General features: G+C 34.5%; 1 protein-coding gene across 1 annotated transcript in view; it reads right to left on the reverse strand.

Moving 5' to 3' along the window:
• Positions 1-375: 375 nt before the first annotated feature.
• LOC143918240 (phosrestin-2-like) overlaps positions 376-26972 on the reverse strand; it is a 112308-nt gene continuing 85711 nt past the window's right edge. Inside the window, exons 5-11 of the mRNA XM_077440019.1 lie at positions 18527-18674; positions 5685-5859; positions 4919-5055; positions 2999-3092; positions 1320-1428; positions 1090-1234; positions 376-1012 (exon numbers count right to left, since the gene is read on the reverse strand). Coding sequence (XP_077296145.1) covers positions 447-1012; positions 1090-1234; positions 1320-1428; positions 2999-3092; positions 4919-5055; positions 5685-5859; positions 18527-18674 — 1374 coding nt within the window. The 3' untranslated portion in view covers positions 376-446. The remainder of the gene's footprint in view (positions 1013-1089; positions 1235-1319; positions 1429-2998; positions 3093-4918; positions 5056-5684; positions 5860-18526; positions 18675-26972) is intronic.

Here is a 26972-nt window from a genome sequence, read left to right on the forward strand (position 1 = left end):
GGAATGTAGATAATATATTTGATTATAGCTAAATTGACATAGACGAGTGGGTTTATATACATCCATATTTCAGTCAATTACATTTTAAAAGCACTTTTATTAATATTGTGACAGTCAATTGGTACATTGATTATACATTTTATGAAACATTCACCGTGCTGCTTATGCGATTAATAAATTCACCTCATTGTCCTCGTACTACAACATTATGAACAACGCCTATTGTTGGCATTTAAACAACAGACCACTTTTCTTATGTTCGATGTGAAATTATTCTGTTCAATATCTTCATTGGATATTTTAGGTTCAGTTGTGATTTCAGTTCCTTTTCCCGTCCATTTCGATACAGTTTCTTTTTTATTTATGATTTTATTTCTATTGCCGTTGTTGGCATTGACATTGGATGCATATATTTCGACTTTGACTGTTCGAACGTCTTCTCTGGATCAGGTACTGTCACTTTCATAGTTTGTTATCAGATTCAGATCATCTTCAGTGTGTGTTTTTTTAGTCGACGTATCGCTTTTCCTTCTTTGGTCAGAGAGCGAACATGTTCCGAGATCTTTCGTCGTATGATCTTCAATATTGACTATAATTTTGGCCGTGTCTGCATTTTCCGCATCGTTAAAAGGCACATTACCCATGTTCAAATCTTCCAAGTCCTTTGGACTAGACACGTCTTTGCTTTCGTACTTGATAAGATCAGACTTTTTACCGTTGGAACTCTTCAATACGAGGTCGGCAGACTCGGCTATATCATCGGTGGGGATATTAGCACTCGGAGATATCAGATCTTCTTCACGGCACGAATGGGCCAACACGAAGGGAAGCTTCAACGAAAGCTCACCTCCCATAGCACTCAAACTCAACTTAACTTTGACGTAATACGACACGTAAATTGCAAACACGTTCCTATCTTCTTGAGAGTTTGAGTTGCAAATCACCGTCGAGGCGAGACTGGCTCCATTTTTCGAATACGAATCCTCCAGAGCGATCCAATTTTTAGTAGTGCCTGTAAAACGAAGTGCTAGTATGATTTACGACAGTTTGCAAAACGTATTAAAATAAAAATTTATGTATTGTACTAACCGCGTGCTGGTCGTAGAATATACGAAGAGTTTAAAGTACCTCCGGGACTCACAGGACATTCGTCTCTGGATGTTGTTAGTGCTACTACATTTTTGAATTTGCCATTGGAAAACATACATACGTCGACGTGCTGAACGACAAATACCTAAAAAGTCATTAAAAAAATATCATAATGTATCTTTTCAAAAGAAGATTACGATTTATGTAGGAGTAAATTCTTGGAACATTACTTTTATTCTTCTGACGGTCTTATGGGAACTGTTGTTCACAGCTACGGTTACCTTTACAGGTTCACCGTGAGAGTAACTTGCTTTATCTAAAGAAGCTTCTAGTGCAACTCTGAAAATATACACATATTTACATACATATATTACATAAAGTTCAACTGCATCAGTGGCGGATCCAGGAAATTTGCAGGGTGGGGGCCATTTCCAATTTTTAATACACACATTTTTTTTTTTCAATAATAAGACGTACATACAAATATTCTCATAAATATGTGATGCAATATTTCAACTAAATTATAAAAATACAAATACATATATAAAAAAACATATGATAATTATTTTTTGCACTAATTACATTCATAAAAACAAAAACTTTAAATAAGATTTAAAAAATTAGAAGGAATATTGATACTTATGTAAATATGTATTATAAATATACATGTATTAAAAAAATTAAAATAGGAATATGATAACCAGTGATTTTTTATATAACCAGAAATCATTTTCAAGTTTTTTTGTTTAAAATAGCTAATAATGATTTTTTATTCTAAAAAACAAACAAAATAAGAGTATTTTTATAACTTTTCATTTTTGTAATATTTTCATATATAATACAACATATGTATGTGATACAACAACAAGTGGTTGTAAAGAGACACAAGTATTATTATATACATATAAATGTCCAAATTGATAGATTCAAATTTATATTTTGTATTATATAAAATAAGGCGCCACAGGCGAAAATTTTATTCCAAATGTTTTACTCAATCAAACTGTATCACCGAAAATTATCAACTTTAGCTACCAACCGCTCGGAGCACAAGTCCAACTGCGACTAACCGTTACATCTCTGTCTCTTTCATCCTTTATCCACAATCGGTCATAACATACCCTTTCTCAGCCATAGCCCATACATCAGCCTTTCGTTCAATTCCAACCCTACATAAATAATGTAAAATAAGACAAAAAAGGCACCGTTGTACGTAAAAACCCAGTTTTTGCAGGCATAATAATGTAACGTTATCTCGGAAATCAAAGTTGCATTGACTATGCACATGATAAAAAGACTGATCATGGATCAGCTGCATTGACTGTGCACATGATAAATTTTATTATACCTGAAGGGCAGAGTGGTCTACTCAAACCCTCGATTCAATAACTTTTTGGACCAAAAAGGCGCGTTTGAATTGTGTTTTTACTCGGAATGCGAATTTGAATTATTATGTAGGTATATTTATAATATTATGTGGTCCTCTAGGGTGGTGACCATTCACCTCGTGCCACCACTGTGGATCCGCCAGTAAACTGCATATTCATATATTATATAATATAAAGTTTAACTGCATAGAAAACTTTGCAGTTTAAAGTTAGAGTAACGTGAGATGATTTTAAATTGAAAATTTTAGACGAACAAACAAATATTCAGCATAGCCGTGTGAAATTATCATAATAATTTAATCACATTAAAAAGTTGAACACTCCTGTATACACGTGTAATAGCTTTTTAACATTATGATGAATCTATTGATAAACCTATATGTATGTTTAGATTGTGATGAAGTATGATAGATTAAACCCTACTCAAAAATCCAAATATAAATTATTTTTTTTATACGTAGCTTTCATTAATTAATTCATCGTAGAAAAACTTAGTTTTAATTACAGAAATTTATTCATACTTTCCATCCGAGAGTAGGAACGGCTTGTTGACAATAGCATGTGGCACAGGAGGGATGATCACAGTTTGAATTGTTTTCTCATCAGATTGTTGTCCTAAAATAATATTTGACATCAAATAATCACATAAAATGTATGCCAAAAAGATATTTTTTCACAACAACAGTGTAAACTTGATTATATTTAAAACCGGTCTCCGTCACGGGCCCGAATGTGAAACGCCTGAAAACGCAAATATCGGAAGGCAAAGATCGAAAATCGAAAGATCTTAAGTCGAAAGATCAAAAAAGGGTGCATGGTAAACTCACTTAATTTGCGCGAGCAGGATACAACAGGAACAAGAGGAACAGGCTTTTCCTCCCATATTAATGTGCGCGCGCAGAATACGGGAGGAAAAGCCTGTTCCTCTTGTTCCTGTTTTATCCTGCTCACGCAAATTAAGTGAGTATGTACCATAGATGTATAATACATAGATACGCCTTCACGCTTTATGCCGGTCTCCCTGTTGGCGCATGCAAAATACAATGGCGCATGCACACTTTCTCTCTTTTGTACGTCGGTCGGTATGCAACAGCGTTCGACAACCTCTGCCACAGGTGTTATTAAATGCATGATTGTGGAAGTTACTAATGTTTAAATAATGTAATAGTTAATGATGGTATTATTATAGTAACATACATTTGTAGTTTAATATAGTGTGTATAGCCAAATATTTTTTTCTTAATATGGCTTTATTAGTTTGGTTTACTGTCACGCGGAATGTCCAATAAAATAAAGTTATAAATAAAATAAAACTTCAGTGCATGTACATATACATAAACTGTACATAAATTGGTTGCTGACCACTGCCGACCGCTGCGTCCTTCCTTTTTTTTTCACCACTTCCCCGCTAGTTAAACCCCCCGCAACAGTTAGGGACGGGCCGCACCGTGCAACTTGGTCGGCCGACTAGTTGCGCGACACGAAAAAATGTATGGAAATGTGTGCGACAAACAAGTTGACGGGTGTGGCATGTCCCATCTACCTGCATGCATTGGTCTGGTCGCCCTCTACCAAGTCGCTCGCAAGTCGCACGGTGCGGCCCGGCCCTTAAGAGGGCTGTACACCCGAAAGCTTAATTTTGTTACCGTTCCTTTCTTCGATATATATATATATATATATATATATATATATATATATATATATATATATATATATATATATATATATATATATATATATATATATATATATATATATATATATATATATATATATATATATATATATATATATATTGAGTGAATGCGACAATATATATATCAATATAAATATTGAGTGAATGCGACAGTTGCGCTTCGACCAGATAAAACGTGTTTTAAATTGACAAAATCGAGGTTTTGTATTCTACTATTTTATCCTCCAAAACTGGACCAATTTAAAAAAAAAATTCATCATCGGTATGAGAAAGATATTTTCTGTGCATCTATTGGCGTATTTTTTTTAAAATCGACCGTTAAATAAGCACGCTAGACTCTTTTCGTGGGTGTAAAAAAGAGGCGATTTTATAGATGTTTGACGGTTCCTAGCTCCTATAAAAAATAATTAATTAATAATTAAGATGCACCCCAATGGTGGATATCCATAGCATATACAAAAATAATTTCTCTAGTGCCATAATTGAGGTAGGAAGAAGTATAGTACGTTTGTATGGACGAGGCGCTGCTGTCCAGCCCTCTTAATGGCGATAACATCTCCGACCAAAAATGTCCGTAAGGGCGTATCTATGTATTATATATCTATGGTATGTACCGTTTACCATGCACCCTTTTTTTTTGATCTTTCGACTTAAGATCTTTCGATTTTCGATCTTTACCTTCCGATATTTGCGTTTTCGGGCGTTTCACATTCGGGCCCGTGAGGTAGACCCATTTAAAACATACCAGAAATAGATAGGGATGATTCTTGCACTGAATCTTCACCAGAGGTTGTAGTTTCTTCAGGCAACACCGGGGGACGCAACAGAGGACTACCTCTTCTACACGGTGAGCTGACATTCTTGAAAGACTTCGGTGACAGCCTACATATGACAGAAAATGCATTGAAAGGTCAATGGGCAAATAGTATGGGAGAAAAACCCACGACGGACAGAAATGAAATTGTGAGGATATATAGATAAATGTCTCTAGTTTATCATGGCAAGGGTCGCTTTCTTGTGGGTTGTGGGAATATTGAAAAACGAGCGAAAAAATATTGCAACGAGAGAGCGAGACGCGACCCTATACCTGCGTGTGAGAGAGAGGGAGCGAATGTATACCTGCCGGGTACGTACATCAACATCACGCGGGACGTACATCAACTCGCCAAAACCCTTTACTTACTAAAGTTTTGTAAGCGTCGAAGAGTAGCTACCCGTGGAGAAGAAACCAAAACAAACCCGGAAGAAAAAAAAATCTGAGTATGGCTGCTTTAGTAGCTATTTAACAGAACGACAACTTATATTTAATAGTAGTATTCGATTTTTTGAATAAATATATTTTTGTTTCAAACCTTGTTCTCCCATGGATTCTAAATAAAATAACCATATATAATGTTAAGTGAATTTATACTCTTTCATTTTCATTCATGTCCGCGACCAGGTTGGATTGCGCCCAATGACCTTTGATTTAATTTCAGCTATTGTAAGAATAGAGCAGTGAATATATTCACCTTAGCAATCTGGAGTCTCTTGAAGGTGTCAAATTCAAAGAACTTTGAGTGTATGTAGTCAGAGTGTCCATAGTTGTTCCGTGGCCGATGTGTCCGACGACTCCGCCTCCTTGGACGACTCGAATTCCCATTCGTACAGATGTTCGCTTCTCCAATTTGGCTTCGGTGTCTTCGGCTAAAACGCCTATGTAATGAGTATAAAGGAGTCAAAAGTCAAATTGAAATTTGAGCTGGAGACTGGAATGGGGGAGATTATGTGCCGTGGCCAAAAATGAATTCGTAATGTTTTATGTATGAGCCAGATGTTTTGGTGCAACTTTCGTGTGAAATTCGCGTGGAATGAGAAACGTACGACATAATAAAATGTTCCCCCCCAACCCCACCCACCGGAATGAAAATACACAATTTTATATATTAAATATTTATTCAACATAAGAATTCTTCGCTCTTGCGACGAAAGGGAAATTTAATGGATTATGTAAAATGTCTCTCTGGTATAACTACACATACATACACACATGTAAGTATTCGGATAGTACTTTTTCATTTATATAATCTATCATAACAAATAAAAACAGTGAAGCCAGAGAAATGTTATAGTAATAGAAGTGCCTTTACGTATGAATAAATTGTGTCAATAATACGCGGTACGTCTCCATAATTACGCTAAAACGCACGGAATATAATCAGGGTCATCACATATTCACTACAGAAATTAAAGTTTTATTTTGATATACATATATATAATTATTTACAATTTGAGTATATGCATGGTGGTGTTGGGCGTTGGTGGCTAATTCGTTTCTTTTCTCGGTTGGCGGATTATTTTTATCCACTTTTTTGTATTTGTCTGTCCTTGGGAATTCTTAAATTTACGTGTAATGTATAGTTTCAACAAAAATATGTATAATATAAAATGAAAGATTTTTATATTAATTAAACTTAAATAATTGGTTATTAATATAATTGAGTATTCGGCGCCACCAAGAGAAATGTTTTTACATTTATTTAAAAATAATTTTTACATTTCTCTGGTGCCACCCCTGAAATTTTATGTAGAATGCGGGCGATCGCCATGACACTTTTAAAAACTGTCAAACTACGATGTTAATTGAATCATATGTTACTTAAATGATCAATTTACTTATAAAAATGTATCTCATGTTGTTTATTGTGTGTTTTTGAATGCATTGTACAATTTTTAATGATGCACTTGCCCATCTTGCGAGTAATATAAACAAATAGAAGTTTTAAGGTTTATAAATCTTGAAAATTGTTTTCGATGATTACAACTTCGAAAAGGTCGCAGTCGATTACGTAGCAGATAAAGAGAAAATACTTTTTTCCGCTTTGCACAAGCAAAATTAACTGTTAACGGTTAAATGTTTAGCAGCATAGATATAGAATAACTTACTATGTTATTCTATATCTATGGTCTACAGTCTGCACTCGGAATCATCCTTCATAATAAAAGTTATAAGCTTTATTGTGTCGTTCTATAAATACCCAAGGAAAGCCAAAGCGGAAAGCCAAGCACGCCACTGATATACATACATATATATATCAGTGGCGTGCGCTGAAATTATCTCTCTTTTTGTCGTACAGCCTTACTTATGAGCAGGATACAAGAGAAACAGGCTGTTCCTCTTGTATCCTGTTCGTGCACATTAAATAAGGCTGTACGACAAAAAGAGAGAGAATTTCAGCGCACGCCACTAATATATATCAGAGTTTGCCAATTTTATCTGATCATTGCTGAAACGGTTCCTGAAAATTGGTATTAGATCTAATCCTGTTGGCACAAAATCTGCCTGTGTATAATTTGTAATAATTATACACAGTAATCTGAAATCTATAGATATCTCTATAGACATCTCTATAATTTCGTATTTATTATATGTATAAAAATTGTATACAAAAAATAATCCATAGATGTCTCTATGATTGTTATTTCTGATTAATTGTTATATGCTATATATTCTGATTGTATATGTATGTATTACTGTATTTCTGATTTCTGATTGTTTATGTATTCTGTATTTCGTTAACGTACACCCGTCGCATTGGAGCAAATCTGTAATGGCGAGTGTATATTGATTTGTAACAATAAAAAATAAAAAATAAAATAAAATATAGATATATACCAGGAAGGCTTGACAAGAAGACCCCCAAGCATTATTATCACATAAATCACTGTATTTCCAGAAACTGAAGAATATGAAATAACAATTAATTAATTAATCACAGAATGAATCCATTGAAACATCTATGGATTTAGATTTTGTAGATAATTCTTAAAAATTATACACACAATAAATACAGAACATTTGCGACAGCCGGAAAGATGATTTTTTTTGCCAATTTTGAGGAACCGTTTCAACAATGATCAGATAAAATTGGCAAACTCTGATAAAAAACGATCGATTTGGACTCACAAATACCCCCAAATCTAACCAGCAGTATGGCGGATTTTTGATTTTTGATTTTTAAATGCTTTTTATTATTACGAAATTATGTTCACAATACATCTTATATCTATTTTAATAGCTACTGATCTACTGATCATTTTCTATTTTACAATTTTAATTTAATTTGGTTAGTAATTACAGTATTATATTATTCTAATGTTAATCTGAAGCATAATAGGAAAAAGAGCTCAAAAACCTATTTACAATCCTTATAAATGTTCATAATACATCTAATACATAATATTAATTAAAGACTATCTAAAGTCGATGACCTAAAGCAGATTGTGTTTAGGTAATCTGTGTTTATACCTGAAGGGTATAGACATTTTGTTGTAATCGCCGAGACTCTTCACAAGTGTGTTAGTATGGTTATTAGTGATTCTTTCATAGAATCTACTGGTTAGTTTGTTAGTAATGTCTGTAACAAACGGAATATTATATATAGCATGCAGTTTTTTCAGGTTAGTATATATGGGTGTATTATAAATTATTTTAAGGGATTTATTTTGTATTACTTGGAGCTTGGAAAGGTTAGTATTCGAGGCGTTATTCCATACAGGTGAAGCATAGGTTAATAATGGTAATATGAGCGCGCGATATAATTTTATTTTATTTAGCGTTGATAAAGAACTATGGCGATTAAATATTGGATATATTGAGGATATACCCCGCATCGCCTTGCATTTCGCTGCCTCAATGTGAGGTGCCCATCTCATTCTTTTATCAAACGTTACTCCTAAATATTTTATTACTGACTGCCATTTCAGACTTTCTCCAGAGGGGATTTTCAGATCTGAACTTGGCTTATGTTTTCTAACACTAAAGAATATGGCGTCTGTTTTGGTTTGATTAATTTGAATTTTCCACTTAGTGAAGTGTTCAGTCATTGTTTTAATTGCAAATTCAAGATTTTTAAGAATAGTGTCTGGTTTTTTGCTACTTGTGAAGCAAGCTGTATCATCTGCATATAGGGCTATGTGACAGTTTTTTGGAATAGGTATGTCATTTATATATATGGAGAACAAGAGTGGGCCAAGCAAGCTCCCCTGCGGAACGCCAGCTGCGATTATTTTTGGAGACGATAATTCATTATTTACGCTAACCACTAGCTTTCTACGAGTTAAGTACGATTTGATGATGAGAATTAGGTAGTTTGGTATTTTGTTAATAAGGAGCTTATGAATGAGTCCATCGTGCCAAACCGTGTCGAAGGCCTTTTCTATGTCGAGACATACCATTCCGGTACTTCTCTTCATATTAAAGTTCTTCGTCACGTGTTCAGTTAGTCTTGTTAGTTGTTGGGTCGTGGAATGTCCAGTGCGAAATCCAAATTGTTCATTTATTAATTTCTTATTTACGACTTTAAGTAAACGTGTGTAGATTATTTTTTCCAGAATTTTTGAAAGCGTGCAAAGTAAGCTAATGGGTCGATAATTGGCCGGGTTTTTTGAGCTTTTATCGGGCTTAAGTATGGGAATTACGTTGGCTGTTTTCCAGTATTTTGGGAAATACCCGGTGAGTAAACATGCGTTGAATATTTTAGATAGTGAGACTAAAGCTTTAAATGGAAGTTGTTTGATTGTGATGTTATCTATTGAATCTCGCCCAGGTGCCTTTTTATTTTTTAAATTACGTATTATATTTTGGATTTCACACGGATGCACCAATTTTATATTTTTAGTACTGTTAGTGGGAGTTTTTGTGATGATTTTAATGGACCGGTTGACTTTATTATGCGTTGGTATGTGATTGTAATGTTGTGTGAGTGTGTGATGTTTTTGGAAGGATTTTGATAATAGTTCTGCTTTGTCGCAATCACGCGTCACTGAGATTCCTGCATCATCTAATGGAGGAATCGAGTTTTTTGTCCTGCGAATCGCTTTAGCTAATTTCCATAGAGAGCCATCAACTGAGCTCAATTTTTCTAATTTTTTAGACCAAGCTTCATTTTTGATTTCTTTGATTCTAATTTTAATTTGATATGTGAACTTATTAATTAATGTTTTCAATGCTGGATTTTTTGATGTTTGCCAAATTTTACGGAGTTTATTTTTACTTTTAATTAGATTTGCAACAAAGTCAGTTATCTCTAATTTGTGTTCAATGTATTGTGTCTTAGGTATGTGAAGGTGTTTGGATCGAGTTATTGATTCCGTTAGGTGTATTATGGAGCTGTCGATTTCGGTTTTGTTTGTGAGTGTGGTAGAAGTTAGAATGGTTTGGTCATTTATGTACGACTTGAACTCTCGCCAGTTAGCTCTCCCGTAATCCCAACTATGCTTGATGATTTCCTCGGGTTTCCCGTCGATTGAGAAGATTATCGGGAGATGATCAGACGACAGGGTTTGAAGGGCATTTGGTGTCGATATTTTTGGGCAGTTCTTGACGAGGACAAGATCTAGTGTGGATGGTTGTGAGTTATTTGTGGGATAGTGTGTGTATGTATCCGGATGAAGTAATATTGTATCTGTTAGTTGAATGTATTTAAAAAGAGTTGTGCCTTGTTGGTCAGTGTTTACGCAACTCCATAACGGATGTTTGGCATTAAAGTCACCAGCTACCACTACCGAACTACCAATGTTAAATATTTTGTTAAGATCGGATGCCAATAATCGTTTTTGGGGAGGATTGTAAGCGGATGCTACTATGTGACGGGTGTTGTTAATTGTTAGTTCGATGGCGGTTAGTTCTAAATTTTTTAGTGGCGGAGTTATTACGCGACAATGTTTAATTGACGATTTTATAAAAATGGCAACTCCCCCTCCATGCTGTTCTCGGTCTTCGCGATAGCAGTTAAAGTTAGGTAGGTTAATACGGATATGAGGTTTTAAGAAGGTCTCGGAGATTAAAACTATGTCAACACAGTACTCACCGATCGCCGACTCTAGTTCGTCAATCTTATTCTTAAGTCCACGAGCATTCCAAGCTAGAATGTTCAGGCGCCTCCCGTTAATCAAAGACATCGAGATATTCGACAAGCATGAGTGCCAGCTCTAGTTTGTCGGTGCAACCGCTGGCCTTGGCACGAATCTCCTGGAGGATCTTCAACATCTTCGTCATAGACGCCATGGAAGTTAGGTCTGTTGTTGGTTGAATGTTGGGATTGGTTGGTTGGTGGGGTTTTTTAGGGATATTTGGGATATTTGGTGAAGGAGTTTTAATGGTCGGTAGCTTTGGGAAGTTATGATCGTTAACGACCGGGATATTTTGTGGCTGCGCCACTGGGAGTTTCCAAGGGTTGGCTTTGACAATTGATGCTCGATTCTTCCTCGATTCCAACATTTTCAGATAGCTCTGTCTTTTTGGACAGTCTTTGAAGTTAGCGGGGTGAGATCCTGAACAGCCTGAGCAGACAGCAGGGGTAACTATTCCTTGATTGCATTGTGCGGTGAGGTGAGTGCCGGCACATTTGACGCACTTGGCCTGCCGATTGCAGTTTTTCGCAGCGTGTCCATATTCTTGGCATCTGAAACATTGAGTAATATTTTGTGATTTACTAGTATATTTAACGACACTGACCTTTGTGTAACAGATGTACCGGATTTCTTTAATCTTTTTTGCCGATACCGATGGCTCGAAGAACACCAAGTATAGCTCGGTGGCGTTGCTCCTAGGCTCCTTCGTCTTCATCTGTATGACTTTGGTTACAGGGAATCCCTGTCTGATGATGTCATCTTTAATATCAGCTTCCGGCAATTTCGGCAAGCCACGTACGACACTTTTTATTTCCTTTTCCTCCTTCCTGGAAAAGGTATGGAATTGTCGGTCTGGTGTCAATCCATCCCGAAGTTTTTTAAAGTCTTCAAGACTTTTACATTGTATCTTGACATTATTTTGACCAATGTAAGTCATTGTGAAGTCTTTTATAAACTTCTTGATCGACTCGATCATGCTGCCGTCAGTAGCTGTCATGATGATGGGCGGGATTCTTCCACCGCTTCTGGGGACATCGGAAACTTCCAAGAGCCCTTCAAATTTGTTTTTCTCCTGAATTTTAAATTCAGGAGCAACATCTTTCACGTTCTTTGCCGTATGTTTTGGAAACTGCCACTCGGTCTCCATCTGAGCGGTCTGAGAGCAGCCTGGTTGAGGAGCTTCGGTTGTAGTTATCAGTGTCTTCTTAATTCGCTTTTTCAGGTTGGATCCTCGCATGGTGCCAACATGTGTTCGTTTGGTGTTCGTTTTGTGGGGGGTGTTTGTTTTGTATGTTAAAAGGTGTGGGTTTTTTGACGGTATGGCGTATCGCTGTATTATGAGCGCTCGCACAGAGAGTACGTCTTCGGCACGTCCGTTCTCACGGAGCGTCGAGTGACGAGTGATTCGAATATTTGGGATCCCTAGTAAGTACTAGAATTCAAGTTAAGGTCTGACCGCACTATTGCGTCTGCGACACGAACGGCAGCGTGGGGCCAAATATTGTTTGAGTATGGCGGATCGAACCCACTGATCACTTGGTGCTAAACATACACGCTACCATTAAGAGGGCTAGATACCCCAGACCTTAATTTTGTTGCCGTTCCTTTCTTTGATATATATATATATATATATATATATATATATATATATATATATATATATATATATATATATATTGAGTGAATGCGACAATATATATATATATATATATATATATATATATATATATATATATATATATATATATATATATATATATATAGTAAATATATATATATATATATATATATATATTGAGTGAATGCGATAGTTGCACCTCGACCACATAATACCTATTGTAAATCGACAAAATCGAGCTTTCGTATTCTCCAGTTTTCTCATACGAAACTGGACCAATTAAAAAAAAAAACTCATCATCGGTATGAGAAAGATATTTTCTATGTTTGTATATTCGTATTTTTTTAAAAATCAACCGTTAAATTAGCACGCTGGACTCTTTTCGTGGGTGTAAAAACGAGGCGATTTTATAGATGTTTGGTGGCTCCTAGCTTCTATAAAAAATAACTAATCAAAAAAATAAAAACATAGAAACATGCCTATGGTGGATATCCATAGCATATTATAAAATAATTTCTCTAGTGCCATAATTGAGGAAGGGAGAAGTGTAATACGTTTGTATGGACAAGGCTCTGGTGTCCAGCCCTCTTAAGCCATACTGCTGGCTTATATATATATATATATATATATATATATATATATATATATATATATATATATATATATATATATATATATATATATATATTTATTTATATATGATTATACAATCTTGCACTACGAATGTTGAAGTTTTATTCCCAAATGCATTGGAAAATCGAGGAAAGCGGTCATTACGAAGGATAGCAGTACTTAACCGTAAACAGACGATAAAAGTGGCGGTTGTGAGCCGTTGATGGAGTTGGCAGTATCTTTGGTGGAATGTTTGACCACCTTTGGGGGTTGGCTTAATAAAGATGGATGTCGGAGATAACGGCCCGGGGAGAAACTAAACGACTGACTAAACCAACCTGGTACGTGAGCTCCCGCAAAACCTTCAGAACTACCCTCATTGTATTCCGCACATCTCCATACACGGCGTGTAATATAAATTTACGGCATTTCAGATTCGTGGAATAATGGCGTAATCGGCACGGCTTCGAGGGTACCTTTGACAGAGGTCAAAACATCAGTTAATATTTCACGGTCGGATTTTCAAAGGGTCCCCTCGAATTTCGACCGCGTTTGGATTTTACGTGCTTGAAAATTCGGCCGGTCGGTGATTTTCATTTGCGCTTTTCCGTTGACGTTCGGTTTTCTTTTTCTGCTTGAGAGAAATTACGGCTGAGTGCGTGAAGTCGCTCGCCAAGCCGTAGATTGATATTTGATTGATGTCATCTTAATCACTGGGGATGATGGAGATAGATTACACTTTGTTGTGTAATTGTGCGTCGACGTTCGATAATAGAAATACTCTTGGGAAAGATAATAATTTTATATTGTGTAGGTAGTGAAAGAAAATCGAGTTCAAAAGATTCGATTTATATGAAAGTAGATAAATTGAATATGAAAATGGGAAAATCTTATAATATGTATATATATATTTTAGAATGTTGCGGGAAATTTACGTTGGAATTGGAAGACGGTGTTTTACAGCATACTGTGTTTCACTTGAGAATCACTGCAGTGCCAATTAGGGATTGCAATCTCGGAAGAAATTTTCAATCTACGGATTACGAGATTAAACTTTTTCAAACCAGAAACCTTCAGAATGAAAAATGTGCTTTGTCGTAGCAAAAATTTAATTAAAAACCCTCAATTATTGTTTTGTGTACGTGTTCTTTAAGAAAGTCACATCTTAATTGTATATTTCTGATGAATGATTATTATTATTAATATTAAAATTTATTTACAGCTACATATACATATGTATAATCAAAATGGATGAGATCATACATTTTGTATACAATGAAAATTAAGTGCAAAACTTTAATAGTAAAATTTGAGAAGCTAAGCATTTTTGTATTGATTTCTTTTTTGTATGAAGTCGGCATATTTGCCTTTGAACACAAGAAACATTTGAAGTCGTTCGATTAAGTGCATCAGAGGGAATTGATTTATGATGACCTTTGCCAAAAGTCAAGCTATTGTGAGCACAGCACTCTAGAAAATTCAAGTAGCAACCGAAATACATTCTCCTGGAAGGACCTAATTAGGAAGGCGAGACATTGATCTAATCTTGGAAAAAAGATAAAGACGTAAAAGAAGCTTTATTTTTGAAGAAAAGAATGTCTCATTATCATTATATAGAATCCTTTACATCTGAGATAGTACCCAGAAGTAAAAAGAATTTTGATTTTATAAATCGTGTTTGTGAGCGTTTTTGACAAAAAAGAAAATACATTACCGACGTTTTCCATTTTCTTTATTGCCCCGATCTGTCAATGTGTGACATTTTTATTTCCTCGAATGAAAAGAGAGCTGAAAAGACAATATATGGAAGATCTAAAAGAGAAGAAACAGGAAAAAATGCAAAGGACAGTTGAAGGGTTCCAGGTCTGTTTTGAGAACTATTTCATTGTTCGACACAAAAAATGGTTCAGAGATGAGATATGACTTTTATTATAGATCTATGCTCAGTGAACACGAATCTGGTAATAAAAAATGTTGATTTGCTCGAGATTCGGAGATATATGTGTTTTTCTATAGCTTGGTGTTGTTCGGTCGATGTCTCAAAATCTGTCAATTTCCTGTTCAAAATGAATATTGGAATCTATAGTCGAGTATTTTATCTTTCATTTGTAGTACTTTTCAGCTTTCAAATCTCTCTAAGTAGTCGTCCAGTTCAAATCAAAAGTCAAAAGTACGTATTTTCACTTGGGATTTTTTCCCACTGTTTTACTACTATTTTATATTGATTATTTTCTATTGAAACATGTTTATTGGAATAGTGTTCTGGCTACATTATTTTTTGTTTTCTTTTATAAGGGTTAATTGGAAGTGTGCTGAATTTTAAATCGGTAAAATTGCGAGCTAAAATCTTGTGCTATTATTTACTCGTATTTACACGAATCTGAATTGAATCAATAGGGATAATATATTAAATTGTCTTTATATGAGAATTAAATAAAATTCCACGTAGAAAAATCAGATTTCGACTATTCTTGTGGATTAATAACAAAAATTCCATTGATAACTGAATTAACTCGATAAAATAAACAAAAAATAAGTCCTTAAAATTCATGGCCCAGGGCTTTCAACAGGATATTTTTTTATGTATTATATTTTCAATTTGAATGCTCCCTCCCTCCCTTGACCATATTCTGGATCCGCTAGTGTATCAATTTCATTGAAACGGTTCAAACTAATTGGCAACCCTGTCCTATTTTTAGCAAACATTCGAGTATACAGCATCTCAAATTTGCTGATTTATAAAATGCTACAAATTTGTCCATAGATTGTAAATCGATGTTTTTAATTGGCCTTGAATAACATTTAAAACATACATATGTCGGGTAAAAAATAATTAATTGGTGTATATAAATAAATAAATAATGGGAAGTCATTTGAAGGAGGTTAAATTATGAAAGTGTTTTATTGAACACACGCTTGCTTTTATAATGACTATAATATCTAGTAATTGTTCAGAAAAAAGAATACAATTAATTATTCAAGAGTTTGATCTGATCGTTGGTGGATAACTATGTATATGTAGATTTCTCGAGCTCAAAGCTTTTCCCACTTAAAGATGATTTATTACCCTTTTCCTTGACTTTTGTAAGGTCACACTTGTCCAAGTGCGTAGGTACGAGTTTTACGGCAAATTTTTATTTCTGCAACCCTCAAAGGGAAGTCGTCAACGTTTTATCGGTTTTATGACTAAGTTCGTTTGCATTGGCGCTAGCCGTTTTTATAGTTCCCAGCCGAAAATTATGGTTCTTTTTACGGAGTATCGACCGTATTGAGTTTCCCCTTTTTTCCCCCGGTTTTTCCTATTTCGATTTGCATACGTAAGCTCTAGGAGGCTGCGCGCGTGGAAAACCCCTAAAAAGTGTGGGTGAGATAAGGCAGGCTCAAGGAATATTCCGGCAAGTTTTTGATTAAAATTAAATTTGCCACACGCCTCGCCGAAAGGTCTCGACAGACTTTGGGGTGGCTTGTCAAGATAGAGAATAAAAAAATACGAGACAAAAGGAATGGACCAAGTTTTCCGGGAAACTGTGAGACAATAATTTGAACTTGTGTCAATTAGGTATTGTCACGATACGACTATTGTATAGGTACATATTAAAATTGAATATTGTATAGGTACAAATTTATTATTAATTTTAATACACATGTATTATATAATATATATGTACATACATAACCAGTAGTATTGCTCAGTTCATTCTCTGACCCGGTGTTGCTGGCCAGACCTTGGATATGTACTTCTAGGCGATCGTATACTACTAGAGTTTGCTAATTTATCTAATTTCATCGAAAGGATTCCCAAAAATTGGCAACCTGCATTATATCTAGCAAAATTTAAGTTTATAGCATCTCGAATATGCTGATAAAATGCTATAAAAATGCTTGTCAGATTTGTCCATAGATGTCTCTATGTTAAATCTGTAAATTTTTTATCATTTATAATTGGCCAAGAAGGCTCATTGGGGCTTACCTGTTAAGCCTTTCTGGTACATATACATACATATTTTTTTTTATTATATGCAGAATTAAAACTAATATTAGATATTAGAGATCATCAAAATTAAAATTTGCACAAAAAAACGTGGTCCAAAATTAATCACCTTATTTTAACATAGTTTTATCTTTGTAAATATGGTATTAAAATATAAATTTTTAATTACATTATAATTCAATTACTCATAATATTTATAATATATAAAGCGGCAGTCAATATTTGACATTTAATTAATGGTATTTTCGTAAATGTAAATTTTGCCCAATTATTTACAACATATGTATACAAGAAGTTTCAAATGAAAATTTAATTTTGAATATTTAAGAATCATATTTCGGATTAATTTTTAATAAAATCAATTTTTAAGGATGTCAATAAATTGTGAATGATTTTAAGTATGTCATTTAAGTAAATCAATGACTTTACATGGTTCTCCCGTCAAATTTTTTTTATTATTATTTTATGTGCTAAACTTTAATAAAATCCAAAATTTGTATACAAATATATTGCAGGTAAATGAACAATGTGTATTTTAAAAATATAGCGAATAATATTTTTACTTTATTTGAACCTTTAAAAGGATACAAGTTCATATTTTATAAATTAGCTTCGTTTAATATGTACATACATACATATATACGATCGAACGTAAGCCAAGTGAAAGCTCTCATGTTTTATAATAAAATAAGAACTGTTTCATTTAAATATCGAATGACTACAATTTCATTACAAGACTATCCAATTTTTCTTACGACTCCTTCAAGATCAAACGGCGATAAGTAGGTGTCATCTTTCGCAGCTTAATTGACGTTTTTCGCACACGATTCTCTTTCATACGTTCTTATTTCGTATATGATGCGTATTATATATATGTATATACATATTTTCGATAATAGAAAATAACAAGTGGAAAATTAATGAAACACAACACTCGACAGTAATTAATTAAACCATCGTTGAAATAGCGACATTACTAATATTAATAAAACCGACATAATGCCGGCAAACTCGGAAGCAAATTAATCGGCAATTGACCTCAAATACGTTCCAGTATTTGCCGTATAATCTTCAAAGGAAACAAGAAAGCGTAACAAACTTAAAGATAAGCGATTTAAGATTGCGTCGTTATTTTCTTCTTGTATACACATCGTTCAATTCGGCGATCGAATCGACGTTCGATCGAATGAAAGCCTCGATATGTTTGTTTGTAATAAATAAGATTACATAATATATACCTATGTATGCTCTGACGTCGTAAGATGTACCGATCGGTGCTCCTCTGTATTCTTTGGCTGGGACCAGCTGAACGCTCGGTGGAGCCATCGGGGTCAATTCCAAGCTGAAGGCATGAGCTTTACTTCCAAGTCGTTGGAGAAGAGCTTCCTGAAATCAAAAATGCAATTATATTAAAAGAGAGAACACCCAATATCGCACAGGTGTCACCCGAGCGTTTTTGCATGAGAGCCCCTCGATCCAGGGCTCCAAACCTTTCCGAAATTCATCTAGGGTCTGAGTTGGAGTACTTTGAGATACTATATCAAATATGGTAGTCCTAAGTTGAAAACTGTAGCTGTGCATATCTAATAAACATAAATATATGTAGAATTCAATTCGTTAAGGAACAGGTGGTACAGGCCAATGAGACTCGTTCGTTAGTTCATTCGTTTCAACTTAGGGCGAAAACATACAGCGATGAACGGCACACCGTGTGCATGGCTCCTCGCCGTGGGTGGTCTCCTACATTTTTTCAAATATGGGATACACCGTTATCGATCACTGTCAAGCAAGGATATAGCGGGTCGTTCGTTTATTTTATCGAGGTAAACCAGTTATCAATAGTCGAAATATGATTTTTCTAAGTGGAATTTTATTTAATACTCATATAAAAACAATTTAGTATATTATCCCTATTAAGTCAATTCAGATTCGTGTCAATACGAGTAAATACTAGTACGAGCTTTTAGCTCGCAATTTTACCGATTTAAAATTCAGCCCACTTCCAATTAACCTTTTTAAACGAAAACAAAAAATAGAGTGACCAGAACACTATCCCAATAAACATGTTTCAATTGAAAAAATTCAAAAAGAAAAAAGAGTGTAAAAAAATATAATGCAACTGAAGTCTAAAAGGTTTCATGAAATTTATTTACAATAAGGCCTAATAGGTAAACCTCAATGCACCTTCCTGGCTAATTAAAAACATTGATAAACAATTAAAGAGTAATTTTACACAGCAACATAATTTGCATTTTTTTTATTTATCTATAAATCGCCAAATTTCGAGATACTGAATATTCAAAATTTGTGAGACATTTGCAGCATTTTATAAATCAGTGAATTCGAGATGCTGTATACTCTTTAGTATACCGTATATTTGTTGGAACCGTTTCAATGACATTAGATACATTGAATCGATCGACCTTGGTCACATATCCAAGGTCTGGCCAGCAGCTCAGCCAGGTATTAAACCCGTGGCCATATAACTAGTAGCGTGGTCTAGTGGTGAATGCTGAATTATCTCGTACTTGATGTTACGAGTTCGATTCCCGCTAAGTCTCGCTATTGGCCAGACCTTGATTTGTCAAGGTAAATCGTTTCTTATCAGAATTCGCCAATTTTTCTGATTTTAATTGAAACGATTCCTGTAAAATTGGCGTTTCCTTCTCAATTTTCTGTTGCAAACCTTTAGTTATTGTTATATCTAAGGTTTCGCCATATTGCTCACCATAGATGTCTCTGTGGTTGTTTATCGAATATAAAATTCGTATTGTTACATGAAAGTTATTCATCATTATTTATCATATTAATACGATATTTGTAATATCTGACGATAGATGTCAGATATTGTTTAGATTTACATGTATCTATGTAATAATTATGTGGACCAGGAAGACGCATTTGGGGTTTACCTGTTAAGCCTTCCTGGTATATTTGTATATACATATGTATGTAAAAATATGTATGTAAATAAATAATTGAAAGCATTACACGTTAACTATTGATCTACATATGCTGCTGGTTAAACATAAATAAAATATATAATAATATGTCATTTCATCATCAAGTTCGGAAAATTATAAACAATATATATATTTTAACAATACGATCACGCTTTTATGTATTGGGTTTACCTGAGAGGTCTTCTTGGTATATTTGAGGCTTCAAAAATGTCTGAGGAATTATGGCCCTACATAATGTAAAAAGTCAAAATGTATTCGGTGCTTGCTATATAATGTGTATCAAAGGATAACTTCATTTGTAAATTTGCCTCAAATGGAAAAGTTTGAAAACAAACGTGAGGGACGGATTCGTATTTGAATATTAGATTGCGTCAAATGGAGTGGATGAAAATCAATTCTGAATAGTCGAGATTGAAAGTTGTGCCAATTTTTCGGTGACGGTAGAGTGTATTAAATTATAAAGTTTAATTTAGATCGGAAAGTTAATTTCGCACGCAAAGTATAATGCGTAGTGAAAAGGTATTTGCCGTGAAGTAATGAAATGGAGAGGTATTGTTAGAAGCGCTCGGTCGTGTTTGCGTTTCGAATATGAAAACGCGAAATTCCTATCAAAAAATAATGGATTTTTGTATTTTCCCCCTTTGCAAATTTAAAATGAGAACGAACGAGGTGCGAGAAAAATAAAATATAAGAAAGGGATGAGAGAAGAGCGGATGAAGAAGAAAAAAAAGAACGAAAAGTGTCCGTAGTGAATTTTTCACAACTTCGGCAATTGAGAGTATGAAAGTGTTTAACTTTTACTGCAAATTTTTTTCAAAAAATATAAATTTCAAAATTAATGAATGTGTAGTATATTTTTATAAAAAAAAAGGTACATAAAAAGAGGTGGTCCATAAAGTATCACCCAATTTCAAATCAATTTATTTATTTTTAATTTAACACTTTTGCAATGTTATATTTTTATTCTGAAATATAAAACTTTATTGATTTATATAAAATCATAAAAAATAGTCCAACGTTGTACGAATAATTAAAAAAAATCTATTCCCTCACGTTTATACAAAGAGTAAGGTCGGAAGTAGAAGTCGAAAAATAATGGTGGCCGGAAATAGGGCCAAAAATGGCGGCTGTATTCTGGCCCGGAAGTGCTTGAACTTCATCATCGCATTGATAAAAGTATGGATTTTCTTTTCGTACTATTTATATGTTTGAAACGTTTTATAAATGTGATGTAAAATGATAATTATTTATTCGATAAGCGGTGAGCTTATATTGCTTCTATTAAAACAGTGTCACAATATAAGAATCCATAGTCATTGATTTGGGATTGTAAAAATCATCCGTTCTTGATTTGAACAATGACAATCGTTTTTAAATCTACATATATATGTACATATTGTTTCGTAGATGTGAAGAGGATTCCAGATTAGAGTAAAAGATGCAGTAAGTAGTAGTGGCAGAAGCAGTTTATTATTTACTACTTGGACAGCCAGCTTGGAATCACCAAACGGAGCAATACTTTAACCTTTTATATTCAAAGTACACGCAACACAGTGTTAGGTATTGGCCAATTAAACGCGAGACCTCATTGGTTGTTGAGTGCTGCTCGCTCATAGGTCGTTGTGTCCTGATCGCTGATTGGACAAGAGCGCTGGTCAATCACTGGTCCATAAGCACTGATCGTCCTATTATTAAATATTGCTCTGTTTGGAATATTCTGCTCTATAATGAAACGACAGCTAGGACATTGACCGCAGATGACCGGTCAAACCCAACTATTGTAATTTCTATGAAATAACTTGTCATTTCAGATTAAATTGATCTAATTTTAGTACCTTCAAACATACAGGTTCAGTATACTAAAATTAGTCACAAGTTGCTTGTAAAGGGTGAAACTTCATCAGCACCTGTAGAAGTTTTGCATCAGCACACATCATACATACTCGTATATACTAGATTAGACGAAACCAAACGATAGTATATGTATATATACATCAAGCGTAAGAAACGTGTATGGAACTACACAGACTAGTAATTAAGTAGGACTTAATTAGTGTTCAGAGAGTTAGAGGTGGGGTTTTAACATTGAGCTTTGTTTAACCGGTAATAGCGAGAACGCAAACGATAAGTAGCTTACGAGGTTGTCTTGCAACCCGGATAATCCACGTCTTAAAATGGGTCTGAAAAAGGACACAAGTTCTCATGGCAGGATACTGCGATTATTACACAAGAAAGAGAGAGAGAGGGATACCAAATTAAAGACGGACAAGAGAGAATAATAATGAAAAAGTCTCCATTGTAAATTGTGTACAAAAGCTTGGGTCTATTCAAACGTCGATCCGTGAAAAATAAGCCAACGCACGTCCCCCTTCCACGAGTTTCCAAATGACGAGTGTCATTAAAACTGTCTGGAAAATTTCCCGGTGGAAAATTCCCTTCCAAGAGAAGACTGGGGTTGGAGGCTTTTCAATTTCCAGGCCAGGATCCGGCTGATGCGACCGGTACGATTATCGAGTCTGCGACACTTGACGGATGCTGTCAACCGGTTGCAAAATAGGCAAGTCCCCGCCAAAGTAAACGTAATTTGAGCAGGTGAATCGAATTCATGTGACGCGAGCAGAAAGCGTATATGAAATAAGACGGCTCAAAAAAATGAGCAAAATGTGTTGGATGTCTCAAAAGAGGTATTATCTTGCAAAGTGCGCTCTCCGATAGGGCTCTTATGTTAAGTTCTTTTACACGATCAAAGCTCTCTATGGATTTACTATCTCGTTTTACAAAGTTCAGCGGTTATGGCCGACAATTTTTCTTTTGAATTTTTGTTGGCTTCAAGTACAAGGTGTTTCAAAAAGGTGGACCTGATTCGAAATCGATATATGTATGTACATACGTATGTTCGTAAGTTCTGCAATCGCTTATGAAAGGGTACGATTTAACGGTGCGTTTATAAAATACCATTGCTCCTTAGAACGAATCATTTGCGCATTAGAATAAAATAAATTGCACATTCAACAAATTAGTTCTGTTATATAAAAAATTTTGCATTGAGCAATATTTTATTTGTAGTATGAAATAACAAACAATTAGAAAGTGCGCAGTTAAAAAACATGAAATGATAAATGAAAAAGTATGGTGCTTGGTCATTATTACTAGTGAGCGGAACAAAAGCGTGCTGTTCATTGTTAATTGTTGGCCGTGTTTGTTAAAGGTTCGCCGAACCTTTTTTTTTTGCACTCTAGCTTTGTAAAAAGACCCAAAACGCCCGATTCCTGGAAAAAGCACGCTCCCTATCCGCCCTTTAATTATAACGCTCGAGACAAGTGGCAACGTCACCAAAGCGAATATATGCGATATGCTCATATATTATATATATGTATGTATGTATGTAAGCGGTCTCCGTGATTTGACAGAATGTTAAATTACAGAAAACGCAAATATCAGAATGCAAAGATCGAAAATCGAAAGATCTTAAGTCGAAAGATCAAAATAAAATGGTGCATGGTAAACGGTACATACTCACTTAATTTGCGCGAGCAGGATACAACAGGAACAAGAGGAACATGCTTTTCCTCCCGTGTTAATGTGCGCGCGCAGAATACGGGAGGAAAAGCATGTTCCTCTTGTTCCTGTTGTATCCTGCTCGCGCAAATTAAGTGAGTATGTACGTGAGTATGTACCGTTTACCATGCACCATTTTTTTTTGATCTTTCGACTTAAGATCTTTCGATTTTCGATCTTTGCCTTCCGATATTTGCGTTTTCTGTAATTTAACATTCTGTCAAGTCACGTAGACCCGTATGTAAGATGCGTTAATGCGCATTTCATTCATTTTAGGTTACTTTATATTTTTCTTCTGTAAAATTAACCAATTAAATGCTCGCATTTGATATTAAAATCCTGACCTAATTAAAATAATGGATTTATAGTTTTTCAAATGATCAATTCTTATTTTTTTAAATTAATTTATTAGAGGGTTTTTTAGTATTATTTCTCATTTTAATTTTTAAGTCTGAAACATGTGTTTTATAATGTAATCATGTTTTTTTCTATTGCTGTTTTTTTATTATTTATACGGTTTATGTTAGGATTACTTCGCCAATTGGTCTTACAAACTTTCTACATTCCGATTGCTTCAAAACTTTGCTATTTTGCGAAGTTTGGCCACCGATAGACATTTCAATTGCTTCCGCTAGTTTGATGGGGAAATATAATCGTAATAAACGCGTTTAAGAATCGTATATGAAAGAAGACGGTTACAGCTAACCCATTGCTACTAGACTGTAGCCTTATATGTTTGACTTTTCGCCCCACACTCGTTTTGTCAGCTTTTAATTGCTTAAACGCCTATATCTTTTTTAAGATATTATAAAATAATTTTAAATGGTACACTTATATTTTTAAATGATATGATATACTTTTTGCTTACAATAAATATGCAATTATTTTATAAAATGCTCATTTGAATTGTCCCCCTTTTTAAAGGTGAAGCAACGGGCTTCAAATCACTACCGCTAGATTCCTCTACCAGCACATTAAAAGCCCCTATAAAAATATGTACGTGTACACATATGCACTTATTTAATAAAATAAAATAAATTGCACGAAACAAAAAACTTAAGCTTTATATTTCGGACGGCTTTCACAAAAATCAGTCAACGTGTATTGTTTGTTTCTTCAGAGTCATCTTTTTCCCCTTCAAAATTATTAATGTCACACTGACGATGCGAGCATGGTATTGCTCGCATTGAAATGTCAAAAAAAACACCCAAAATGAAGAGGGACAGATAAACAACCTTCGCCTCACAAAGAAGTGTGACGTTTCCCTTTCACATGTCCATACAACTTTATAAATTCTTAGGAAAAGCTCCATAAAAGAAAATTTCTAAAGAGAACGACTTTGGATTTACACGAGATATCAGGCATTAAAATTATACGTATATCGGAATAGATGTAATTATGAATTTACGACTATGGTAGATATTAAATGTGGTATTTTTATCGCCAAAGTTACTCCCAATAGCAGTTTGACAGCCGGATGTCTTTGTGTGGATAACGAGGGTTGCATCATCACCCCCCCCCCCCCACCTTTACCCTGTATTATAAGGTGAAATTAATTTGTAGCGGCTATAAAAGAAATAAGAGAGGAACGGTATACATATATAATAATAAAAAGGAAACGTAAAAAAAACATCAACGCCGAGTTAACGAGTGAGTGCGAGATCAAAGAATGCTTAATTTTTAATAAATAGAAAATGAAATGTCGTAAAGATATAATATCGAAATCGTTTGCATTGACGTATCCATAAAATGAAATGAATAAAAAATTCGTTTGCAAAAAATTTCGATTTTCACATTATATGCTCGGAATGGCGTGTGTGTGAAGGTTTTCCATTTTGACGTTCGTATTAATATTTAAATTTATTATATATACATATATATATGTAGATACGAATGTGCCATTTCGATCATGGATGTTAAATAAAATACGGGGAAATGTGAAAGATACTTAAATTATTAGGATAAGGGGATTTTCATATGAACGATATCAATAAATCTTATTTAATCGAAAATCATACATATGTATGTATATAAACGAATATTGCCCCAACGATATTATGTATTTTGCTAAATTAATTCAAAATCTATTAAGAAACGATATGAAAAATATTTGAAATTTTTTATGTATCATTTTTCTTTTATTTTTTTATAGATTTTTTCTGCTTTCTGCTTTTTTCTTCCTATTATTATGTATTTCTTTCTTGTTTTATAATGTGGTTCTTCCTGTAATGTCACGATGGTCCAAAACTATAAACAAATCAATACCGATTAGTTTAATTACTGTTAATAGTCCGGTAAACGGACTACTAGTCATATGTGAACCAGTCACAGGACAATCGGTCACGAGACTAAGCCCGTCACACTAAAATTGGTCACGAGAAAACTGGTCACAACCTGAAATCGGTCACGAGAAAACTGGTTGACCGATTTTAGGGTGTGACCAGTTTTCTCGTGACCAGTTTTAGGGTGTGACCAGTTTTAGTGTGACGGGTGATCACGTGTGACCGATCTAGAGCGACCAGTTGTTCCGGTTCACATTTGACTATTAATCACCGAACCAATGGTCCACACTTTGTACGCAGTTGGTAAAACTGGTACAATTGACAGTTGGTGCTGTCAATACAGTTGGTAGCGCTAAAAAGACCATGATGACCGTTTCAGCCATGAATTGCAATGATAAAAATTAAGTACTCAGTGATATCATTGAAATTATTACCTTTTGTATATTTGATGGCACTTTGTTCACTATTGAAAATGTGGCGTTAGTATATTGTTTTTATTTAAGTGGCCAATAACTGTAATGTCTAAATTAAACTATTCCAGTGTGGTTAAAATAGGACTTCTGCTAGTGTCCTAATTTTTGCACACTTAAAATGGGTATACAATTCCAGCTACTAGAATAAAACATGTACATTCATACTGTTGTGCGAGTACATATGTAGCATGCTATTGGCAAGCAACTGGCTAATTATTGAGTTGAATTTAGATAAGGGCGAAAACACACAGCGATGCACATGGCACGTGGTTTTTTTTAGATACTTTTAAACGTGCGAAAAAAATGAGATGTTCCTTGCACATATTCATGGAACGTCCAGCAGTACCCCCTCCACCCAAATGACCCCCCGAACTGTTTTCGGTAAAATTATATCCTTGTATTTAACCT

Source organism: Arctopsyche grandis, chromosome 10, assembly GCF_051622035.1.
Source record: "Arctopsyche grandis isolate Sample6627 chromosome 10, ASM5162203v2, whole genome shotgun sequence".
In the NCBI taxonomy this organism is placed as follows: Eukaryota; Metazoa; Arthropoda; class Insecta; order Trichoptera; family Hydropsychidae; genus Arctopsyche; species Arctopsyche grandis.